General features: G+C 41.8%; 2 protein-coding genes across 9 annotated transcripts in view; both read left to right on the plus strand.

Moving 5' to 3' along the window:
• The window catches only part of ldb1b (LIM-domain binding 1b), a 38,437-nt gene extending 37,355 nt beyond the window's left edge, over positions 1-1,082 (plus strand). For all 8 annotated transcript variants that reach the window (XM_083764904.1, XM_083764906.1, XM_083764902.1 and 5 more), the window contains one exon: positions 282-1,082. In XM_083764904.1, coding sequence (XP_083621030.1) covers positions 282-512 — 231 coding nt within the window. In that variant the 3' untranslated portion in view covers positions 513-1,082. The remainder of the gene's footprint in view (positions 1-281) is intronic.
• A 3,952-nt stretch (positions 1,083-5,034) lies between these two features.
• Positions 5,035-24,896, plus strand: part of armh3 (armadillo like helical domain containing 3) — a 24,039-nt gene continuing 4,177 nt past the window's right edge. Inside the window, exons 1-14 of the mRNA XM_083764532.1 lie at positions 5,035-5,149; positions 7,905-8,030; positions 8,379-8,488; positions 11,577-11,633; positions 12,500-12,646; positions 13,399-13,506; positions 13,628-13,720; positions 13,908-13,982; positions 14,181-14,267; positions 14,388-14,444; positions 15,795-15,838; positions 17,131-17,191; positions 17,653-17,699; positions 24,766-24,841. Coding sequence (XP_083620658.1) covers positions 8,387-8,488; positions 11,577-11,633; positions 12,500-12,646; positions 13,399-13,506; positions 13,628-13,720; positions 13,908-13,982; positions 14,181-14,267; positions 14,388-14,444; positions 15,795-15,838; positions 17,131-17,191; positions 17,653-17,699; positions 24,766-24,841 — 954 coding nt within the window. The 5' untranslated portion in view covers positions 5,035-5,149; positions 7,905-8,030; positions 8,379-8,386. The remainder of the gene's footprint in view (positions 5,150-7,904; positions 8,031-8,378; positions 8,489-11,576; positions 11,634-12,499; positions 12,647-13,398; positions 13,507-13,627; positions 13,721-13,907; positions 13,983-14,180; positions 14,268-14,387; positions 14,445-15,794; positions 15,839-17,130; positions 17,192-17,652; positions 17,700-24,765; positions 24,842-24,896) is intronic.

Raw genomic sequence — 24,896 nt, forward strand, 5'->3', positions numbered from 1 at the left:
ACAGTCAGTTAGAAATGTACTGTATTTCAAGGTCCTAGTAAAATGGATAATATGGTTAAAATAAAGAGGTGTGTGTGTGTGTGTGTGTGTGTGTGTGTCATGGCATACAAACTCTCACAACTGGGTTGAACTGGCCAATAAAAATAAGGTTCTGTTCAGAATGTATTGTCTCCCAGCTTTCCACAAAATAATAGCAAATGCTCGGCTCGATAAGGTGATCGTTATCAAGAAAAATGAACGAGCTACACCCCTATTAATAATAGTTTGTCCCTTGTTGGCAGGACGTGATGGTGGTTGGCGAGCCCACTCTGATGGGAGGAGAGTTTGGCGATGAGGACGAGCGCCTGATCACGCGGCTGGAAAACACACAGTTCGACGCGGCCAATGGCATCGACGACGAGGACAGCTTCAACAACTCGCCAGCACTGGGGGCCAACTCGCCCTGGAACAACAAGGCGCCCAGTAGCCAGGAGAGCAAGAGCGACAACCCCACCTCACAGGCATCGCAATAGAGCCCCAATAAAGTCAACCCCCGCTCAAATTCAGCAGGCATTGGAGCCCAGTGTCCCATAACCTCTACACACACACACACACACACACACTCCACTCTAATTCCCAATCCACCTGAACCACCTATTCAAGTAACAGGAGAGCGAGAGCCACACTCTCCCTCGCAGGTACAGCTTTAGAGCCCAGACTGAGTCCCTCAACCGTAAACAAAACATCACACTCTCAGCCCGGCCACGCACCCCTACACACATGTCCAGCAGCACATCTCACGGGGAACATTTGTCCAGGAACCAGAGTCCAGATTTCAACAGGCATTGGAATGGAGCTCACGCACGCAGAGTCCAACAACATGGATACAGACACACCCCCCTGAATGCACCAACCATCTGTTTCAATCCTGACTCTGCCCCGAACCATTTGTCTCGCTCACTTATCACTTCAGAGCTTAGATTGTGATTTGTGACAGGATTTCAGTCACAATCCTGTGTTGGGGAACAGAATCTATTGGTAGTTCCAGAACAGTGACACATCTATAAAGCAACTAAGTGTGTGTGTGTTTGTGTTTGTGTGTGTGTGTGTGTGTGTGTGTGTGTGTGTGTGTGGGAGGGGGGGGGGGGGGTAGGAGATCTACTGGCAAAAAGTGGAACTGCAGCACGTTCATGGAGGTGGACGGACGTTCATGTGCGTAACGTGCGTCATCCCAGGACCTCAAATTTGAGGTCCGGGCTAGGCTAGGCTAGGCTAAACTTCCGCTCACTCGAGCCATTGAGTTATAATTGTACTTCCGGCACTCTTCCGGGTGCTTCAAAATGCCACTGAGCAACTTCTATTGAAATGAATAGCGGGGGGGAGGCAGACACTCCGGTTCGGTCTCTATCCTTTTATTACTCTATGGCGCTGGCTCACCTGCCCTCTTAACACAACTGGCTCTAAACTCTGGTTCTGCCCCATTTATAGATAGGTTGTGCTTATTCCATGTTACTGGCAAAAGGGAATGTGTTTACGGTTGTGTCCTGTTGTGTGTGTGTGTGTGTGCCTGCGTGCATGCAGAGGGAAAACGTATCAGTCTGAAACCAATACTTAAGAGCAGAGTGAGCCAGAATTCAATTTAAGATTCCATTACAACTCAAAACACTGGTAGGGAGAACCTAATGGTGGCATTAGGAAATCGTCTTACACTAAAACCCACACATACATAAAACACATACATTCGTACTTAAAGTACATATACATAATAACGATTGAAGGATTTTGAGTATCCTAGTGCTCAAACCCTCTCTGATTTCTCAGCAAGTACATCCTTTTAAACGGACATAGAGCATTTAACACTCAACCACACATGCTGACATGCTCACATACTTACACCTTTAAAGAGTTTTATACCAGTATCTATTTCCCTAGAATGTTTTTAATTTGTACGTAACTCCTTCATTTCAGTTGTTACTTTTTTATTTTTTATTTTCTACCAAGATTGAAAGCTACAGACCAAGGAAGCAACACAGGACTTTTAATGCCTCCCCTCCCCACAACCCCCTTCTAAAAATATATTGTTTTTATCTTTTATGTTTATAAAAGAGAGATAATTTTAGTGTGGATGTTTTTATTTTGTCTTTTTCTTTTTCTTTCCTTTTTGGAAGATTTTGACTTTGTGTATTTGTGCTTGTATATTTAAGGTAGTAGCAAAAGTTCTGTCCTGACTGTAATAAAAATGTATTCTTACTTAGATTTACCTAAAGCCATCCTGATCTAATGTAAAGAAAATTGAAAAAAAGAGAAAAAAACACTCATGACCCCACCCCCCTCTCGTCTCTTCCCTCTCCCTTCCTCTTTCCCCACTTCTCCTCTTTCCCTCTTTTTTAAAACTTGTGTAAATTAAATGACAAAAATACCCAGGGGTACACAGTCACCATTGAGAGGTAATTTTGGCATGTTGCCATTTACTTTTGTCATTAATTACTATTTATTGTCAGATATTCACTCTATTGCATCTTGTTTCTTACACACATGTAATGATATTCATTCTTTCCATTTATCATGATGCGGTGTACTGCCAATTTCAACTTTATGCCAAGGTTAACTTTATTAGCTAATAAATTAATTCCATGTTTGATCACTGGCTGAAATTACAGATTTCTTGTACCTTTTGTTCTTGTTTTTGTGCAGTCTTACATCAACCACAAGGTGGCGCCACCCGTCCACAAATATATCTTCTAAAACCAGCCTTCCATAAAGTTCAATTTCATTCACATGATCGCAGTAGTCTTTTTCTTTTCTTTCTGTAAATACAAGATGAAGCTCTGTTAAGCTCCATAGCAGTTTACTTTCCAGGAACAGTTAAGATTGTGTTTTAATGGTGACTTGTACCCTCTACAAATCCTGTAGAAAATCATTGTTTGATATATATTTTTTGATTTGGTTAGTTTTTGCCCTTGATAATTAATGTATGGTACCAATAAAAGATACATTTTCACTTTAAATGATTGGAGAGCTTGTTATATATATATATATATTTTTAAATGGACAAGCTTTGATTTTTGTTTTAATCAAACAATCTGGATACTAATAAGTCAGCGAGTGGATGTAGTGTTTTTGTTTTGTGTATAGGTCTGTTTGGACTGCTTGTTTAGATATACAAACAATGATACAAAATGCATATACATGAACATTCTGTATATTTGTGGGGATAAGACCATAGAGTTATGGATAAGACAAGAAAGCTTGAGACAGTATTACTAATCTTGGTCAAAATTAGATCAATGTTTTTTATACTGTAGTGAAGTGATTGACAGTATGCAGAATATGTACATTTCAAGCACAACTCAATACAAAAACTGTTAACATTGGACGACACCATAAAGCATTACACTTGTTTACAATAGGGTCCACCATTTTCAATTAATCAGAACATTTAGAGACGTACAAATATACACTTCTATCTATCTTCTAACAGGAAATCATCATAAAAGGAGGTAAAAAGGGAAAAACATGCAGTGAGGGGAAAAGGTGTGTTTAGAATTGCAGCTGTCCGTAGCCTACTCCGTAGGTACCCTTTGAGAGCAGTTTTGAAGGAGTGAAGGGATGTCTTAATGACATGATGAATGTTGTAGGGCGTTCACATTTTGGTGGCATAGGAGCGAAATTAATTTAGTCCCTTGTTTGTGCCGAATCTAGGTTGCACATGGTTTGTTGAACTCCCTCTGCTGTTGTGGGTATGAACTTCGTTGACATTAAGGAAGTATTTAGACAGGTACATATCTTGGTGGTGGTGTAGTGAATTTGTGGGCCAGACCCATTGCAAGATTCTGTACTCTGTCGTCAACCCTAAGCCATTCTAGCCTGTCAAAGTGGGCAGGGGAGAGGTGGGTTTGGGGGGTGAGGAGGCCCAGTAGTAGCCTGACCAGTTTGTTTTGGGAAGTCTGGAGCCTTGTTTTAAGGGCCTTTGAGGTGCTGTGGACCTGGTACCAGGAGGTGCATGTGTACTGCATAGTCGAAGAAACCTTGTACGAGGGCTCCTGTTAGGCGGGGTCTTCAAGGTGTTTTTGTTGACCAGTGAGGAGATCGTGTAGGAATCTTGTTCTTTGGTTGGCTTTTTTCCGTTCACCCACACCATCTGTTCTCATCCCTCCAGATAGGATTGCATCCAGCTCACTGATGTGCTATCAAAACCAATTGTTTTTAGCTTGTTAACCAGTATGGAGTGGTTCACTGTGTCAAAAGCCTTTTGATGGTCCAGCATGACCATGCCGCAGTATTTGCCAGCATCCAACGCCGTTTGATGTAGTCGCTCAAATAGAGGAGGCATGTGTTAGTGGAGTGGGATGTTCTGAAGCCAGATTCGTACATTAGTTTTTTGGTGGCAAGATACTTTTCAACCTGTTCATAGTAGATTATTTTTGAGTGGTGCAGCCACTCCAATGGCCAGCAATGTGTGTCCCTCACTATAGAACCTTTTATATTATTATTACATAATAAATCCCAGCCTATACAGTCTGTGGTCCCAGTCCATGAAAGCACTTCAATGTTTTCAGGCCAAAGAGGACCTCTTGACTGAGAGAGAGAGAGAGATGAATCAGGGAGCCGTCAGGGTACGTATAACCTAATTCGTTTTTCTCTTCAAAATGAAATTGAGAAAACAAGAAAATATCATGTTTTATTTTTAAACCTAAAATGACACAACAGAACACAGGCCTGTTTTTCGTTATTCTGAATGTCAAACAGGGGCTGATTTCGGAGTACGGTATTTAATTATACTCTAACGTTTACAGACATTCAGAATAACGAAAAACAGGCCTGTTGTTTCATTTCATTCAAAATAAAACATGATATTTTCTTGTTTTCTCAATTTCATTTTGAAGAAAAAAACTAATTATACCACGTTAGTACCCTTACCCTGAGGACCCCCTGTTTTGGCTGCACCATGTAAACATTAACAAGCCTCTGTACTGACTACTGTATGTTGCTGCTATAGTTCAGTAACCTTTGGGACACTAGGACCACGCGGGCAGCAAAACTACCGAATGATTTCAGCAACAGCTAGCTACTAGCTAACCAAACAGGAGCTAAGGGTCGAGCAGTGCTACATTTCTCCTGAGCGACACACAAATCCAACTTTATGTTGTAATTGATGACAGTTTGAAAGGTAAGAACAAAAATAATTAAAAAAAATAGTGTATGCAAATAATCTAACAGGCTGTCTAGTGTCTGTCTACTCCTGTCTAGCTCACATGCACAGGGTTGAATAACACAGTTCAGTGTTCAGCTAGCTAAACGTAAACCAAGCTAACATAAGGTTAGCTGCCTTAACTAGCCGGTGAGGAACTGGAATTTTCTAATAATCTAATAAGTTATCAAAAGTTTAAATAAGACATCGTGCTGACGTGCTTACCAAATGGAACATAAGTTGGGGTATTGCTATTATAGTATAACATAGTTAAGTTAGTTGGCTACCGTTTGCTAATCTTGCAGTTGTTTTTTCACCGCCCATGTCATGTGTAAACAATTTTGGCAGACGTCAGCTGATGTTTCTAAATTATTGATCAGACTGTCAGTCAAATACGCTTAATGCCAAATAACACATATCCAGTCTAAAGGTATTTGTAATGGTAAGTAGTGTTTGTGTAAAGCCTATAGTTGAGTTGTGGCCACACAGGAATGTAAATATGTCACTCATTCATCCACACTGACACTCTGCTAGGTTGCATACCACTGGACTTCATCCATACAGAACAAAGTCTGATCCAGAAGATATAGGGTGAGGGTCCATCCCATATGTAACTCCCACCAATTTGGAAGCTGAGTAGGGGTTAGCCCTGGTCCAAGGCTTACAGCGAGCCTCTCTCTGACAGAGAGAGGCTCGCTGTAAGCCTTGGACCAGGGCTAAGTAGGGGTCCCGTTTCTGTTTTCCTCCCAGAATTTTCCCCAGTGAGGGGTGGGTTAGGCTGGACAGCAGACGGCTGGATTTTGAATTTCTCTAACTATAAACTTTCATGACAGCAGACAGCCTAAGTACAAATATAATTTATGAAAAGCTACTACAGTGAAGTCTGTTCACAGAAGTTGTTGTAGGATATGTGGGGATTATCTGACGAGGTACCATTTGAGGGGGCAAAACCTTACATATACTAAATAATACTAAATTGTTTATAAGGTCAATATAAGTAATATAATATAGCCTTTCCACAAGAGTATCTTTTTATATTTTTCCAAAAAGAATACAAACAGCCAATAGCATATTACAAAGTTATCCCCCTCACTGGGGAAAATTCCGGGAGGAAAAACGGGCACGCACCGGGTGAGTCTTCTTGTTACCGTAACGATATAGTAACTGCATCGATTTTAATTTCAAGAATCAAAGTATATCGAAATGTAAACGGCAACATATCGTACCGTTTGACTTTTATCGTATCGTTTTGCAAATGCAAATATTCGATTGTACCCAAAATCTGCCTTAGACAAGTTATTTAAAAAAATCCACCGTAGACATGTTATGAGCTACTTTCTGCTAAGAAATTCCTTGCTGTGATAATGTTTTCTTCTAAGTGTTGGAATTTAGGAGGGCGTGTAGGAAGTCACTCAACGGCTCTGCATTCCACCTGTTTAGAATTTGCACATAATAATGCAGGAACACAGCAGCACGTTGGGTTAATGAAACAAATATATAGATAGAAAAGAGAGAGGATATTTCAAGCTTGCACTACAGCTGCAGTGTTGGTGAGTTTAATGTTGTTTAATTCAAGATCGGAAATTTGTATTTGGATCAATGGGATGTCAATGGAGGGAGGGTATTGCAACTCTAGATTCATCCCATTATATAAAAAAAAATGTTGCAAATTGCGGCTAAAAGGGCCGATTCATACTCCTATTTTACCGCTGTTTCGGCGAAATGATTTCGGCTCGTCAGAAATTTTCAGTAGCACCGAAGAGCCGACTTTAGGACGGTACCCGCCCCCGAACCTCAAATGACGTCACATTGTAGGCTATCCCATTCTGACCGGGCACCCATTTTGGTGTCAGCATCATGTTATGCTTTAGCTATTTAAAAATAGCAGATCTACAAGCTCATATCGCGCCACCGAGTGGCGCGATACGAGCTTGTAGGTCTGCTATTTTTGAAAGATCGAAGAGCGACTGACATTTTTTTAATCTGATCTCAGGTCAGAATGGGTTCATCAGACCAGTGTGTGTCCGGCGGAAACCTCGTATGAATCTGATCTCAGGTCAGAATGGGCTATACAGAGCCGAACCGACTTTTATTCCTCTAAAATAGGAGTATGACTATGAATAGGCCCTAACTATCAACATGTTTCACATTTCTTTGCTAAATAGTTACTGTATTGCTTTAAAATCATTGATCGTATCGCCATAACGAACCGCTATCGTCAACCATGTGTTGTGTTAATAGGTATCGCTCTTAACACCCTGAGCACACAGGACAGAGTTCTCCGCCCTATCAATTAGTAACGCCCAGCACTCAAGACGGAGATTGATCAAAAGGACGGAGATTATTGATATCAAAACCGATCGCATCGCTCCCACAGGCTGGGAGCGTCTGTTGTGTTTAAACGGCCCACCGCGGTCCCGTCGCTATAGTCGCGTTAGAATTAATCATACCTCCCGTTGTTGTCGATCGACCTCGAGAGTGTTTTGGCTACATCAAGCTACTTCAGCCACATCCGGGATAACGTCCGGGCCGTCGCTAAATGTGCTCCGCTGCTATAAATCGCTTGCCGCTATGATTTAATGGATTCAATAATCCCAGGCGTTCGGGGTGTTAAAATGTATCGTTACACCCCTAAAGCTGAGTGTAATGCAGACTAATTCTGGTTGTAAATGAGGTCATTGGTTGGTTGGGAACTTGGGTATGATTTATCTACTACTACACATTGTCCTTGCAGGAAGGTGAAAGGATGTCTGACCAGCTGTGAACAACCAACTGGCCACAGACAGTTAACCTTGCCCTGTGTGGGGCCAAGGCTGGTAGGAGTTTGGTGTGGAGGAGTCGACTCCATTCAACCCACATGGTAGGAGGTTATAGGGCTGTCAGCATTATGACATTTTACTTGACGAATAAGTGTCACTCAAATGATTGCGATTGACAATTTCATTTGTTTCTGTTGTTTATTATTAATGAAACATTATGAATAAAAATTACATTTCTGTTTTGGCTTTTAGCCTTCGTAAACAAAAGTTGTGCAGGGCATGACGCATAAAAACACTTTGTAATTATTATGTAATAATTGTGATAGGTGCAGTCGGTTTAAATCACTGTCATGGATTCTTTACACCACTGTTCTCTGTGTGTGTGTGTGTGTGTGTGTGTGTGTGTGTGTGTGTGTTGTTCTATCTTTTTGGTCTGCGGGTGTGTCCAGAGGTAACCATGTCTCAGGTGGAGAAGAAGGCGGGGCTGTTGAGGAGGACATCGTCCTCTAAGAAACCACTGAAGGAAAAGGTGGTGCTCATGTATGATGAGATCTTTGCGGTGAGTGACATCAAAATTGCAAGTGGGGCATGTTGGCTAAAAACTAACCTCGTTCCCAGCCTTTTCTCATCTCAGAGGAGAAGATCCTGGTGACAACCTATTGTAGAAAATACTGTACCTATAAGGCGGGACTTGTACAGTATGCACTTCCCTGGAAGCTGTCTGTTTCGACCAATCATAGGGCAATGTAAATGCCTCCGTAAAGCCTCAATGTAATTTCCTTGGGCGGTACTCGTGCCAAATTCCAGTATTTCCGCTTTGACACTCAACAGGCCTAGGGACTAGGTCTTGCCTAGCGTTGCTGAAAATACATTATGTGATGTTTTCAGTCTTCAATCTTCAGTTTATTTAATTATTTTCAACAATATGTTTATCGTTACATTTCTTTTACTTAAAAGACAACAAAACTCTCATACATACACGGCAACATACCTCTCCCTCCCCTCAGATACTATATATATATATATCTAGTACAAAAAAAACATACCTACCAAAACACTACATTAAGATAGTAATGTAGTGTTTTTGTTCTAGAGGAGACACTAGATTATCCAGACAAAACCGGATAAACGAAAACAGCCAGTGTCATTTGAAGGTGCACCAACAAGACCAACGTCTGTCACTTATATTTATTAAAGTGAAGAGTTGAGTGCTATTCTCTTATTGTCTTTGTAAGTCTATGCGTAGTGATTAACCCATTCTGGGCGGGCACCCATTTTGGTGTTGGCATCATGTTATGCTTTAGCTATTGAAAAATAGCAGATCTACAAGCTCATATCGCGCCACCGAGTGGCGCGATACAAGCTTGTAGGTCTGCTATTTTTGAAAAATCGAAGAGCGACTGACATTTCTAGAATCTGATCTCAGGTCAGAATGGATTAATCAGAACCAGTGTGTGTCCAGTGGAAACCGCGTATGAATCTGATCTCAGGTCAGAATGGGTTAACAAATGATCACCTGACATTTCGTTGTTGGGTAAGGCCATACAGTACAGTTGAAGGCCTACAGTATGTATCTGACTATTTGCCCAGGCTGTAGAGTAGGGCTGACAGTCTGGCCCTTGGGTTGGATTGGGCAACGACAAGGTAAAAGCCGGGGTTATTATATATAGAATTGATTATATAGAATCTGTGTATATAGAATATATTATATAATATATCATTTATACAATGTATAGGATTTTTTTTATCTTATGTGATGTTTGTTGTAAACAAGTAACAATTATTTATTGCACTTAAAATTCTTATATACTAGACCAGTGCCCGGCTGTAGAGTCGATAACGATGAAAGTTTGAGATCCATGCCCCACCGGCTATGCAGTACCCGTTGTACCCGTGTCAGAGTACCTGTTCCACCCATCTGTCTGTGTCCCTTTTGGAGTTCTGTGTCAGACATGCCCAATTATGAAGTGTGTTGCCTAATCTCAATGTGATGTCATTTAACCCATTCTGACCGGGCACCCATTTTGGTGTTGGCATCATGTTATGCTTTAGCTATTGAAAAATAGCAGATCTACAAGCTCATATCGCGCCACCGAGTGGCGCGATACGAGCTTGTAGGTCTGCTATTTTTGAAAAATCGAAGAGCGACTGACATTTCTAGAATCTGATCTCAGGTCAGAATGGGTTAATCAGACCAGTGTGTGTCCATGTGGAAACCTCGTATGAATCTGATCTCAGGTCAGAGTGGGTTAAAGGTGAGGTAAAAGTGTGGTTAGGCCACACCAAAGGGTGCAACTCCATGCAACTCCTTGGGTCCAAACGGTTGCAAGGAGTTAACGCTAAAACCGTCTTGACCCTTTGGTGTGGTTTAGGTCAGGCCATTGAATTCCATGCATCACTAGGGTCAACATGCAACAAGACATATCACACCGCAGGGACAACGCTAAAAACCGTCTTGACACTTTGGTGTGGTTAGGGGCTTTAGGCTCATTAGGTCTACCGGCAGAGCCTGACCAGAGCCTGGCCAGAGCCCTCGACACCGGGCACTGCACTCCCTGTGGTGGTGTGGAACGTGTGTAGTCAAATTTGAATTCGAGTTACGTGTCCACGAATTCGAGTTACGTGGATTACAAACATAGACTGTAAAAAATATGGACAAAGCGTTCCCCGGGTCTAACATGGACGTAAAATGAAGCCTGTAATTCTATGGTAATTCCTGATGTAAATCGCCATATTTCTAGATCCGTTTTGGCCCAGCTGGCCATTGGCTGGCTCCGTTTTGGCCCAGCTGGCCATTGGCTGGCCCAGACAATGAGGCGGGACTTCCCCCCCTTCTTCTCCGTTGGTTTTTATTTTGACTCGAGTGGGAGGGGAATCCCGATCATAGACTGTAACGGTAGCCACGCCCCTCAGAACATACGCGACTTTATGGTCATTTTTATAATTAATGGGACCATAATTTTCCAAAAAGAATATTATGACATTAGAAATTAGACTTTAAACTAGTGACTGGAAGCAGAAAGTATTCATGACCATGTTTATTAACCCATTCTGACCTGAGATCAGATTCATACGAGGTTTCCGCGGGACACACACTGGTCTGATGAACCCATTCTGACCTGAGATCAGATTCTAAAAATGTCAGTCGCTCTTCGATTTTTCAAAAATAGCAGACCTACAAGCTCGTATGGCGCCACTCGGTGGCGCGATATGAGCTTGTAGATCTGCTATTTTTAAATAGCTAAAGCATAACATGATGCTGACACCAAAATGAGTGCCCGGTCAGAATGGGTTAAGGTAATACAGTCTAGGTGAAGTTGGGCCCAAATACATGGACTTCTATGGGGCTATGGGTTTTTCTGGGTCCAATGACAGCGCCACAACAGGCCATTATAGGAATCGCGATTTCCTTATAGGCTTCACAAAATATCTGTCTGACTGCCCCCCTGATTACAAACGAGAACATCATTGTGATGTCAGAACAGGCCAGCTCCATATATGGAGATCTAGGGGTGAAGTCAGAACAGCTACTTGTAGCCCTTTTGAATTGAGATGTTACCAGGTATATCGGGAGGTGGCGTTCACTGATCATATGGCTGCAAGACGGTGGTTTCAGTATCTTGTTGCTGTCTGTTTTTTCCCTCTAGAAAGAAGACCCAGCCAAGAACAACCCTCGATTCTGGGATGAGCTTTTTCTCATGAAGGTATTGATGACACTCTCATCATCTCAGCAAGTTATTAGGTGGATTAGTAAATGACACAGCCACAAGCCACTACCACCTGTCTATCTCCAATGTACGCCCGGCCCATTATAACACACACACACGCACACACACACACACACACACACACACACACACACACACACACACACACACACACACACACACACACACACACACACACAGAGCAGTGGAAGAATGCAGAGAGAAAACACGGTGACATCAGGGTGTGTACACTAAACATTTTCTAAATAATTATAGGATCAGGGGATCATCGTCACTGCTGCTGCTCCACTCCATTTCGTTCTATGAAAACATTGCTACGATTTATAAATGACACACATCGCAGTCGGTGTGCAAGGTTGTTTTGCGTGACGTTTTCTTTTTGTGGCGGATTTCAAAACGCAGCGAAAAAACCTGATCTGTGTGCAAATAGTAAAAAAAAATACCTTTAGTGTGATATTCTGGTAATTTGAATAGTGGCTGCAATTGGAGCGTGAATATCCATACTATGAAGCCGTTCATCTTTTGTCACATAACCTGTTTGTAATTGGGAACAAATGTTTACTGTCTGAATGCATTATGTCTGGATGACAGTGTTATCCCCAATGTCTTGCTTGTTATGTATGTGGTTTCTTTCTTCAAAGAGGAAAGGACTTCTATCCAGCAGCACTTTGTCCGCTCCTTAGTAAATAATACTTAACTGAGACAGACAATCAGACATGAAGGACATATAGGGTAGCTACATGAGCGAAGGCCCTGTCACCAATGCAATATTATATATATCAAGCTGCTGCAAGGCTTAGCCTTACCTCTCTCTCTCTCTCCCCTCCCTCTCTCCCTCTTAGGTGAACCTGGAATACCTGGAGTCAAAGTTGGAGAGTCTGGACGGGGAGGAGGTGCAGAGGATCCAGGACAATATCAACTCTCTGTTCCACCACTGTGTGCAGGCTCTAGGGGAGGAGCACCAGATCAAGGTGGTCAACGCCCTGCAGGTGGGGACAACCTGGCTACGTGAATTACTTGCAGTTTGTCATATCTGTCTATGGAGTCATCTCAACACACACACACACACACTCTCTATCTTAACCCATTCTGACCTGAGATCAGATTCATACGAGGTTTCCACTGGACACACACTGGTCTGATTAAAACCCATTCTGACCTGAGATCAGATTTAAAAAAATGTCACTCGTATCGCGCCACTCGGTGGCACGCTACGAGCTTGTAGGTCTGCTATTTTTCAATAGCTAAAGCATAACATGATGCTATAACACCAAAATGGGTGCCCGGTCAGAATGGGTTAAACCATTCAGGCCTGAAAAAAGTGTCTTCTAAATCCTGACAGTTTTCTATGTTTCTAGGCCTATATCACTCAATATTTCATGTCAAGGACCCCAAAAATGATATGTAATTGGCCACCGACCCCCATCTGAAAGCATGTTGTTCCAGGGACCCTCCCCAGAAGCAAAGATTTGAGTTAAAAATGTTTGTTCTGAAAAAATATATTCCAAATTTTAGGCACATTTTCACGATTTTTCATAAATGGCAGACCTACAAGCTCGTAGCGCGCCACTCGGTGGCGCGCTATGAGCTTGTAGATCTGCTATTTTTCAATAGCTAAATTATAACATAATGTTTAAAACACCAAAAGGGGTGCCCGCCCAAAATGCGTTAATGATGTCTCTCTCTTGTCTTCCCTTCCTTCCCCCTGTCTCTTGCTATGTCCATTTTCTCCCTCCACTAGACGCTGTGTGCTCTGTTCCGAGGGGTTCATCAGAAGAATAAGTCTGCCTCTGGGTTTGATATCATCAACATGCTTATGGGCTTTGACAAGGCTGAGCTCAGAATGAAGGTAGGTATTTGTGGGGAATTGTTGCGATATTGTTTGACATTAATAACTGCCTTAATTAAAATAAGATTGAACGAGAGAGATATTTGTGTATTTGAATGGCATTTGTGTTTCTCCTGTGTAGGAGCTGATGGAGAGTCTGGACAGTCTTCTGTGTGGAGAGGGTTCTGAAAGTTTGAAGAGCCTTTGTCTCAAACTACTGCTCTGCCTGGTCACGGTGAGGCACAACAACACATACATACAGTACATGCACAACGTGTGCACAGCACAACTGCTTTGTTTATAGTAATAGTAATATAAATGCATGTACTAACTACAGTATACTGTAATTATTATGTTGTCTTTTGGAATAGTCATTGCATGCTGCTTCTTTCAACACTTAACTAACATGGCCGTTTCTGCAGGTGACTGACAACATTAGTCAGAACACTATACTGGAGTATGTGATGATCAACAGCATCTTTGAGGCCATTCTGCAGGTACGTTACGGGGCCATCTTGATGGCATGGTCCTAATTTATCTAGCTTATTTGTATTAGTATGACACATTGCCAGGGTTAGGAGTTCCATTCCTACCTTTGGTGGAGGGTCATTTACTCAACACTGCTTTTCTCTCTCTCTCTCTCTCTCTCACTCTCACTCTCACTCTCACTCTCTCACTCTCTCTCTCACACACAGATCCTGTCAGATGTGTCCAGCAGGGTCCAGCATGGTTACGATGCTGTAGTCCTTTTGGCCCTACTGGTCAACTACAGGAAATATGAGGTGTGTGTGTGTGCGTGTGACACACACTTGCGTATGTGTGGGTGTTGGGACTGGAGGGATATTTGATTCTGATACTTATCGATCGGATTAATCAAAATGTGACTTTGTGTCATTTGTCAGTCGGTGAATCCTTACATAGTGAAGCTCTCCATTGTGGACGATGAACCAACATTAGATGTAAGTTTTTAACCTTTTTATGTATCTTTTTTTTTATGTTTGTCTGTCTTATTTCTTTATTCTGCTTGACCTTTGTCTTATTGTTCATACAGTACATGATAATTCTAGGTTGTCATATCACGTGACAGGAGAGACCGTCCTCTTAACCCATTCTGACCGGGCACCCATTTTGGTGTCAGCATCATGTTATGCTTTAGCTATTTAAAAATAGCAGATCTACAAGCTCATATCGCGCCACCGAGTGGCGCGATACGAGCTTGTAGGTCTGCTATTTTTGAAAAATCGAAGAGCGACTGACATTTCTAGAATCTGATCTCAGGTCAGAATGGGTTAATCAGACCAGTGGGTGTCCCAGTGGAAACCTCGTATGAATCTGATCTCAGGTCAGAATGGGTTAACCAGTGGTGAATGTTTACTTTCTACATGAACTAGCTCATTTTACACATTTTAAAGGGAACTAGTTCAGTTCATAATTAAAATTATGGTTCCAAAATGAATTGAAAAGAAAGGGAACTAAGGGGAAGAAAGGGAACTTAAAGGGAACTAGTTCAGTTCATAATAAAAATTATGGTTCCAAAATGAATTGAAAAGAAAAAAAAAAGTTATTTTTTGTTATTTGTTTTTTCTCAATACATTTGCTGTGAGCTATTGTCAAAATTATTGCCACAGCCCATATAGAACCACAGACTTTAATCCGGATCCATCAATCTGGAACTTCCTTTCCCTCAAACCGGAAGAATAACAATAAAAGTGTGCCTCGTTCTCTCGTAGCCTGCAGCTTTTTGGGGGGAAATTGCTTTGAGGGAAAGAAAGTTCTAGATTGATGACTCCAGATTGATGACTACAAAACAACAACTACAACATGACGTAATGATATCATCTGCTCCCGACCAGATCATAAACCCGACAAGGAATGCTGCCCAGGCTATTCTTGTGTTTATCCATAGCTTTTGTATTAGCCGCGGTCTTTGCACACTCTTTTCTCTGAAACTACGGCGCTGTCCATGGTTTTGAACAAATCGCCGATGTTCGGAGGTCATTTGTAATTATCTGGTTATCGCGATTTGGAACATTGGCATTTTCTACAAATTTTAGCCAAAACCGGATGCGCGTCATAAAACGCGTCATGAAACAGATTCTGATCCGGTAGCGCCCAAGCACCACCACATTTTTCCACCAGGTGGCACTCAATGTGATTTATTAAGTGGTTTCAGGTTTCGTTCCCTGCAACAAGGAGCAAGTAGATGCAGGGCTTCAGTGCTATGCCCTCTAGCAAGGCACTAAATCCTTGAATACTGACTCAGTCTTTGTAAATGACAAAATGTGTGACTGAAATATTTTGTTTCCCAGGGAATGGGTATGGTGGTCCACCAGGCTTTGACAGAATATAACAGGTGAGATCTGTTTTAAATTTGTTGCCTGAGAGTCCCTTGAGATTCTTGCTTTGATTTTGTTCTCTACAAAATCGGATATCTATTTCTGTTCTTCAGAAGATGTGTTATTTATATCCATCGTTACATAATGTCTCTGAGATGTTTGCCATGTTGCTTACATTAGGAGAAGGTACTGAATATTATGATAATTTTAATCTGGAGTGAATATGTGCTCTAGGCTGAATTGACATCCAAGTTATATTAGTTCAGGTATAAATTAGATGTCAGTTGTATTAAGTTGTTGGTGTCTCATGTTTATTCATGAGCTTTGTCTGACTCATTTCTGTGTTTATTGTTACATTTTATTTTGGGAAAACTGTCTATCCGTGTCACTCAGCCTTTTTAGGCAGCATTTGTAATCTAATGTCCCCAGTCCCCCCAGGAGAAACCTGGACATGGGAGAGGCGAAAACCATGACAACGTACAAAAAGCTACATTTGGTTTTCAGTGGTTTTCAAAGTTGGGTCTGGTGTCCCCAGCCAAATGAGGAGTAGTTTTGAACATTATTACAATGACTACTCTGCTGATATATATTTCAACATCATCACCACTATGAATCTAATCTTGCGATACCGGGCAATCAGACATTTAAAGACAATTAGTTGTTAACCCATTAAAACCGGGAAAGAATCTGTGTTATTTTAAGTTTGATCGTTAAAAAATATTATTATTAAAAAATAACAAATCATGTCACCACCCCAATACGATTGTTTTAGACTGTTATTGTTTCCATCTAGTTTTAATAAGAAAACCTAGGAGATCATGATTGGGAGTTGGAAGCAGATTTTCATATGAGACTTTCTACGATGGAATAAATTCCCATGGCCTAATGAAAGTACATTGGTGAACATGTCTCTGACATGAAAAAGTTTGATAGTCTCTTCTGTTGAATGATGTTTTGATATGTGCTGCCTTCTGCCCTGCTCTTCACTAGTCTCTCCCCCTGTTTATTAGAGAATCCCTGTCTGCCTCTGTCTCAACCTCAAGGGTATGTGTGGGTGAAGAGACGGTCTACAGTGTTCCAAATCACTACACAAAATCACTAGGATTCAATCATTGACTGTCTTTCTATCTGTCAGTCTATTGGCCTGTGAAAATGAGAGGGGACACTATACTGCCTGCAAGGTGACAGGCTAGCAGGATTCAGCGAGCATAACTATAATCAATCTATGGAGCAGGTGTGTTATCCCTTACCCTGTCACTCGGTGCTTATCCTGGTCCATCCTTTCTCCTCCGCTCTGCCTCCCTTCTAGGCAGTACAAAGACAAAGAGGAGGAGAACCAAGGTGGCTTCTTTTCCACCCTCACCAGCATGGTAAGACCATCACTCTTCAAACTGTCAGTGCTCTGTGAGTCAGAGTTCTGTGGTTACTGGGCCATGCAATCCCCCCCCCCCCTCCCCCCCTTTGTTTTCTTTAATGGGACACCATAGGACAGATGGGAGGGAGACGGCATAGATGAGGTTGTGGTGCCGTTTGAGCGTATCTAAATCACATTGTTTTGATAGATTTATGTTAATGCTTATTGGTCTCACATGTATTAGTGCCTGCCATTGATCCGAGTGATTCAATATTTCCAGCATGCCAACACTCTACAATGATGAAATGTCTTCTGATTGTGCAGCCCTGATGTGTATTATTGTATATGAAATGTCTTATGATTGTGCAGCCCTGATGTGTATTATTGTATGTTTGTTGAAATGCTATCTGATGCTAAGCTTTCATATACATATAGTGGGTCATTGTGTTGGCTGAGTGGTACCTCTCCTGTCCACAGGTGGGCAGTATGTTTATAGCAGATGCAGATGAGAAGCTCTCCGTACAGTAAGTGATATGATATGATATGATATGATATAGTACTTTATTGTCAGTTCACACTGAAATTTGTCTTGCGCAGGCCCGGCGCCACGGTGGGGCAAAGGGCGTGTTTGCCCCCCTAAATCAACCTCTTTGCCCCCTTAGATCAAATAATTACAGACAAAACAATGGTACATTTCCAGGCATTGAAAGGAAGGAAGCCAACGAAATCGTGCGCCTCCGCCCTCTATAGATATGCAAATGTGGCGCATTGTCTTCATGTCCAATACCTGCCCCCGATTGCCCCCTCTGTCATTTCATCCTGGCGCCGGGCCTGGTCTTGCGACACAGCAGCCAAGTATGCAGAACACATATACACGCATTTTACATAACAAAGAACAAGACAATTTACATACATAAAGACATGAAGACGAGAGCAATATCCACCGCTTAGATCAGTGTCTCTCAACCTTTTTTGTCCCGGGGCACACTTTTCATAGCCTAAAAATCTCGGGGCACACCTAGATATATGGTGTGTGTATATACTGTATATATACCGGTGTGTGTATGTATGTGTATATATATATATATATATATATATATATATATATATATATATATATATGAACCCAATATACTTTTAAAAACACACATGACAGCACTCGTCAAATAACTTTAAAGAGAAAGAAAAGGACGAGTTTGAATGATCTGGCTATTACTGTTTCTGCCAATGTATGTGGCATTTTTAACTGTGCCAACATCTCTGCGATTTGGTAGCTTAATTCCAGACCTTTTTCAGAAGTCTTAGTAGTACTGTGTATCAAGAGACTTGCCTGCTTCGTTGTGTCTTTCTCCTTTTTTTCTTTCAAGCTCACGAAAAAGTGTTTGTAGCGAGTTCATCATGATTGGTATGAAGGTGGCGCTTCAGTTTACTCGGAAACCATGCCGCTGTTTGCAAGCTTGAATCCACAAACTATACACAGCGGAATCGGGTACGTTTTATCCCCAGTAAACGTGAAGCCAAACTTCATGTAATCATCGCGGTACAGTCTGGCAGGGGCTTTCTTTGTAGGCGTTGCGTTAGTAGCCGCCGTTGTTGCTGCTGTTGCTGTGCCGTCGTCAGGTGGAGGTGACTCGGCGGCGCTGTGTGTGCTGCTGTCGGGTTCTGGTGGTGTCTTTCTGGAGGGATTGACACCACCAGGCGATTAACATTTCTATGGCCGATGGTCGTTAAGAGTCTATTGTTCCGTCGTCATGTTGTTTTCGGACGTCTATTTAGACGTGTGACAACAACAACGACGCAACAATAGGACGCCTAGCTATCGCTTTCAAGGGAGGGCTAGTGTTACTTTCGGTCAAAATCTCGAGGCACACCTGGAGATTTCAAAGGCACAGTAAAGTGCCGCGGTACATAGGTTGAGAAACACTGGCTTAGATTACCCTATGGCTACTACAACTCCTGATTAAGCCTCAAGGTCGACTGGTGGACAAAGGACCTCTTTAGTCTGACCTTATTGTATGCTAGTCTATATATCTCCTTCCTGAAGGTAGCAACCTATATTCTCCAGTCCATACAACACATGCTTAGTATTAGAGGTGATATTCCTTGCTAACCTTAGGATGCTGTTATCATACGTGGATGTATAAAGTTTCTGAAGTTGTTGTCCAACAATCTTTGAACAAATGTTCAGTTGTTGCAGCAGTTGTGACTTTAGGGCTGCAGACAAACATCCATACCAGGTGGTACTACAGTACTGAAGAACACTCATAATAACAGAAGTGAAAAAGAAAAGAAGAATCCGTCTACTAGCACCGAAGGATCTTAGACGGCGAAGGAAGTAGATTCTTTGCTTTGTATTCTTACACACTGAATCAATCTGATCGTTCCATGACATGGTCTATTACTACTCCTAGGTAATTTTATGAACATACCTGGTTGATCGGTTCACCATGAATAGTAATGGGGGATCTGTGTATCTCTGGTGGTGTACCAAAAACAATCTCTTCTGTCTTTGTTCACTTTCACCCTCTGTACTCTGTAGTATATCAGACTATTGTATTGTGGGTGGGTGTACGCTGCTCAGAAGGGTGAAATCTTCCGTCAACAGTATCTAGTGATCAGAATCTGGGACAGGCTTTGCTTCGGTGTTGTTTCGGACAGACGGGAGAGTATATATTTAGACGACACACAGATCTATCACTCATCAATCTTCAATCATGAAGCGACTTTATCCTTCAGGAAATTATAAAAAGATAAATAAAATGCGTAAGGATGAAATGTGGTGCCGGGTCCGGTAGCAGCAGCAATGCAGTGTTCTGTTCTGTGAAATAATACTGCCTCCGTGCCTCGTTTTGATAAGGCTGTGTGGTAGGATTGCTCATTTAAGTAAAATGTCTGTGAAGTTTTACTGGAGAAGGTAGAATGCATGCGTTGTGTTCCAACTCTGTTTCCAACAATGCGCGGAGAGAGAGAGAGTTGCGCCAGCAATGCGATCTTAAATGTTATGTCTCGGGTTGTATTGGTGTAAATATAATTATTAATAAATCCGAATGGCTCGAATTGCTCGAATCCACGTGGGTTTTTAAAACAAATATCCGAATCCAATTTTTGGACAATTACGGCAGCACTAGTAGTGGTTGTATGCGTGAGGTTTTCCAAGACAGGGGAATTGTGTGTGTCTACAGAGGTTTGGAATATTGGTTGCCACACTGGAGCTAGCCTCGGTCTCAGGCTTACTTATCTGCGAAAAGAAAAGCCTGGTCACAACCTAAGGCAGAAGAAGCTATCGGCGGATGTATCCTCAAATGTATTTCCCCCGGATACGATATTTTCCCGACCTATCGCCACACTTTCATTTGCAGAGAATGTAAACTGATTTGTAAAGCATCAACCTCATTTCCTTGGGCAATACTTCCGCTAAAATCCCGCAACTTCCGCTGATAGTCTTTTCAGCGTAGGTCTTGCCCAGGGTACACTGGAGCCAGCTCGGATGCAAAGTTTTTTAGGAGAAAAGCAGTGCATTCATCTGGCCCATTAGCTTTCCTTGTGTTAGTACACTGAAACACTTTCCTTACATCCTCTTTAGTGATGGTAATTCTGTCTGAGCGGGGAGGTGTTACAGCCTTCAGTATTTCAGTGCACTTTGAGGAATTGTCCAATGATTCAAATCTGGCGAAAAAGGTATTTAGGTCATTAGAAAAGCCAAGTTCATTTTCGGTCACAATAGGTTTCGTTGGGGTTGACATTCCTGTCAAAGATTTCATAGTATCCCATGCCTTTTTGTGATCATTGGCATTAAACGCATCCTCCAGACTCTGTCTATGTGCCAATTTTGCCTGCCTCATTTTCGTTTTTAACTTTTTTTCTGCCAATTTAAGTGCTCCAAAATCTTTGTTTATGAAGGCTGTTTTCCTTTCATTTATTATATTTCTTTCTTCTCTGGCGTCCCTCTTTTTAATTTGGACTTATAGGTCCTCATTCACAACGGCGTTTACGCTCATAACGTTACGTAACGTAAGTGGACAGGCATTTACGTGGATTCCCACATTAATTCGGAATTCATGGACGTGAACTTGACGCTGCTGTTGGTTGGTCGGGTGGCGGAGGAATCTACGCAAGCATACGCTTCCGTAGATTTATTCAGAAGGCTTTAGTCTTCATGCTGAATCAATAAATAGTTCCCAAATCTCAGATAAAATATGTAGGCATGTGTCCCCAACATTGGTTAGCACATAAAAAAATGATAGCCTATATATAAAAGCCGAGTGCACTTGTATGCACTTGTATGCCTAAATGCATTCATTCTAGAGGCAAGCCCGACACCTTTTTATTTATTTATTAGGATATTTCTAGCATGCGCGATTGCTGCTCACTTGACAGCCTTCTACTCGCAGTGCAACGCGTTGTGAGCTTGTAGATCGGCTCTCGCGGACTCGCGCTGCATGTTAAAAAACAAACTCGCAATTATAATAAGAACATATACTTATCTGCATTCTGCACTGTACGAATCCAACGTTGTTTAGTGTGTGTTTAGTGTTGTTTAGTGAGTCAGTTCTCTGACTGTCGGTGTGTGTGTGTGTGTGTGTGTGTGTGTGTTTGTGTGGCGGACAGCAGCATGCTGCCGCTGAACCCGAGTCCAATCTGGGTGAAATTTACATTGGAAAATTAATATAACGGCTCTAATGCATTCTATGGTTCACGAGACATGCCGGTCTGACAGACAGACAGCAGTCACGAGGGCTAATAGCCCTATAAATCCACATTTATGGCATCGCGTGGAATTCGGCCAGTCAGTTTTAAGCCAGCTCACCTTAATTAATTATAATATGGGCAACGTTGTAGCTGTGTAGGCTGTAGGCTACTACATTGATCTCATCATGAGATCAATCAAGTGTCCCGCGAATCATTTTAATATGACGACATCATGAAATGAACCTGCACTTACATCTAACAAAGAGGATATAGGCTACCCGCTGTTGAAACTTTAAATGGCTATATGCCTACGTGTCCATGATCAGAACAAATCCATTCTCCATATGGCACTCAGACAGATGACAGTGAGATGATATTAATCTAAAAGACGGACTTCCCCGCATGAATCAATGCAGCTCTGAGGCGAGTGTGCAATTGTTCTTTCTTTTTTAAGTGGTGCAACCACTTCTACATCCAGCATGCAATGTCCGTGTACCTGTTTGTTTGTGATGTACCTGTGTGAGCACGAGTGGTGTGCGCATGCGTGAAATTGGAACGAGAGAAGTATGTGACATGGCTGCCACCTGCTGGACGCAAACGATACAGAGAAGAAATTGGAACGATACAGAGAAGAAATTGGAATGATACAAATTGGAACGATACAGAGAACCAATAGACGGGAGTTGCACCACTTGGTTCACACTGGTGTGATTTTTTTATAACCCTGCAGTAAGTGCATGGCAATTCATCAGTAAGGGCTTTTATCATTGCAGAGTTGTAATATAGCATTTGGTCGTGTGGTGAACAGTAGCCTACAAATTAACTTCTTTCTCATGTGAAAGTAACTGTAACATCAGTTAACTTATTAACGTTCTGACATTTAACAAGGAGTGAAGCAATAATGCGTGCCAAGTTGGCAAGTTTCGTTTATAATTATATAGGCCTACATAACACGCGCTGTTTGCTTGAAGATCTGTCCGGGCAGAGACCCGCCTGTCAAAATTAACTCTTCTACAAGCTCATCGCGGTTCACTGTTGTATAACTTGTATATCTGTGCAGGCTATGATGACGTATTTCGATATTTCCTGTTGCCTTATATGGTGTGGCGTGGGCCGTGGATGTTCCATCAAACCAGGCGACACCAGGCGAATCGCTTGGGGAAAAATGCGGATTTACGCATGGTTTACGCCGGGCGATCCGCACAAATGAAGTGATTACACCTGGTTCCCTGAATAACACAGGAGCTAATCGTAGGTTGATCGTTCGGATGAATACACTCTCTGTCCAGCTCAAATCTAGAATAGCTAAAATGGAAAAAACAGCCATGAAGGTAATTGGTAGGAAAGATTCTCCTTCTCTTCAGACAATCTTTGAGAAAACGGTGCTCAGTCTCAGAGCTGTTACCCTCTGGTAGACGCTACAGAGCGTGTCGTTGCAAGAGCAACCGCTTCAAACTTTCTTTTGTTCCCACTTCAATTGTTCTACTAATAGTTCATAGTTCTTAGTGGGGAAGGGACTTCTTGACCTTCATCAGTTATTTATTGCACTTTACTGTGATTGTGTACTATAAACTGTGAATACACTTTTTTTATATTATATACCTTCTCTTATTGCAACTTGCACTTCTTTTGTGATACTCTTGTGACTTGTACTTTGCTGCTACTGTGTATTGTCCTTTTTTGTATTGTCTGTCTGTTTTAAAAAGCGTTGATGTACGTACTAATGCACTTTTGCCCAAGACAAATTTCCCCTTGTGGGACAATAAAGTATATCTCATCTCATCAATACGATATAATTACGCATGACCTTTACTCTGTGGCATATTTCTCCTTTGTGAATGAGGACCATAGACTGGAGTCATGCACACAACATTGTGGTCGGAGGTCTCTATCGGTGGCCCAATCTTGCCTACATATGCATTTCATTTGGGATCTTTACATAGCACTTGTCCAAAATATTATTTTTCCTTGTCACATCCTTGACATATTGTTCAAATCCCGGCAGCACGGTGTCCAGAGAACACTGGTTTAAGTCTCCAAGCACGACTGCTGGTGCATCCGGGTACTGCAGTTGGAGTACACGGCTAATACAAACATTCTTCAAAACTATTGATGTTATGTTTTTGGTGTTATTTTTTTAGTGTACAGGGCATATGTGTATACATTTAACTGAGTGTACAGGGCATACAGTATGTGTATACATTTAACTGAGTGTACAGGGCATATGTGTAAAGTATACATTTAACTCAGTGTTCGGCATTGAAACTGTTAATCCTGTTTCCTTGCACGTACATAATATTAACTAATATTGCTACTGTTTGTTGACTGGAAATACAGATCATCACTACTAGACCACACACACACACACACACACACACACACACACACGCACACGATCAAAGCATGTTGTTGATGTTACTCCCATGCTGATGACCAGAAGTCCGGTTCTCCTGGCCTGAACATTTCTTATGATTTATTAGCAGTTATACAATGTTGCTGTTAATGATACTGAAATCTTTAAGGAAAAATGTTGGTCACATTGTGCCGATAGCCCTGTTTTGCTTGAATTAAACCTGTTACGAACCCACGTTTATGACAAATGTCCCAATAATCTTTTGTCAAGTAATATGAACATTTATTAATTTAGCTAGCCATTATGTGAATAATAGAAATATATTATGATGGTTTATATATACCAATAGTATAACTGATGATACACCAATATTGAACTGTTGCATTATTAGTTGCAGTAGCTAGAATCACAACACACTATTACAATTAACTACAGTATGTAAATGTTAAGCACCATCTTTGTGCCTCAAGTGGAAAGAATAGTTTCCTTGCACGTACATAGTGTCATAGATCCCATCACTGACCTTTGACCTCCGTCTGACCCTGCAGGACCAATGAGGCGATTCTCTTGGCGCTGTATGAGGCGGTGCACCTTAACCGTAACTTCATCACCGTTTTAGCACAGGTAAGGCTCTTGATTCACTCCACCTTTTCATGCCAACTGTACACTCGTTTGTTTC

The sequence above is a fragment of the Protomyctophum parallelum genome (genome assembly GCF_964188405.1).
Source record: "Protomyctophum parallelum genome assembly, chromosome: 5".
NCBI classification, from domain to species: Eukaryota; Metazoa; Chordata; class Actinopteri; order Myctophiformes; family Myctophidae; genus Protomyctophum; species Protomyctophum parallelum.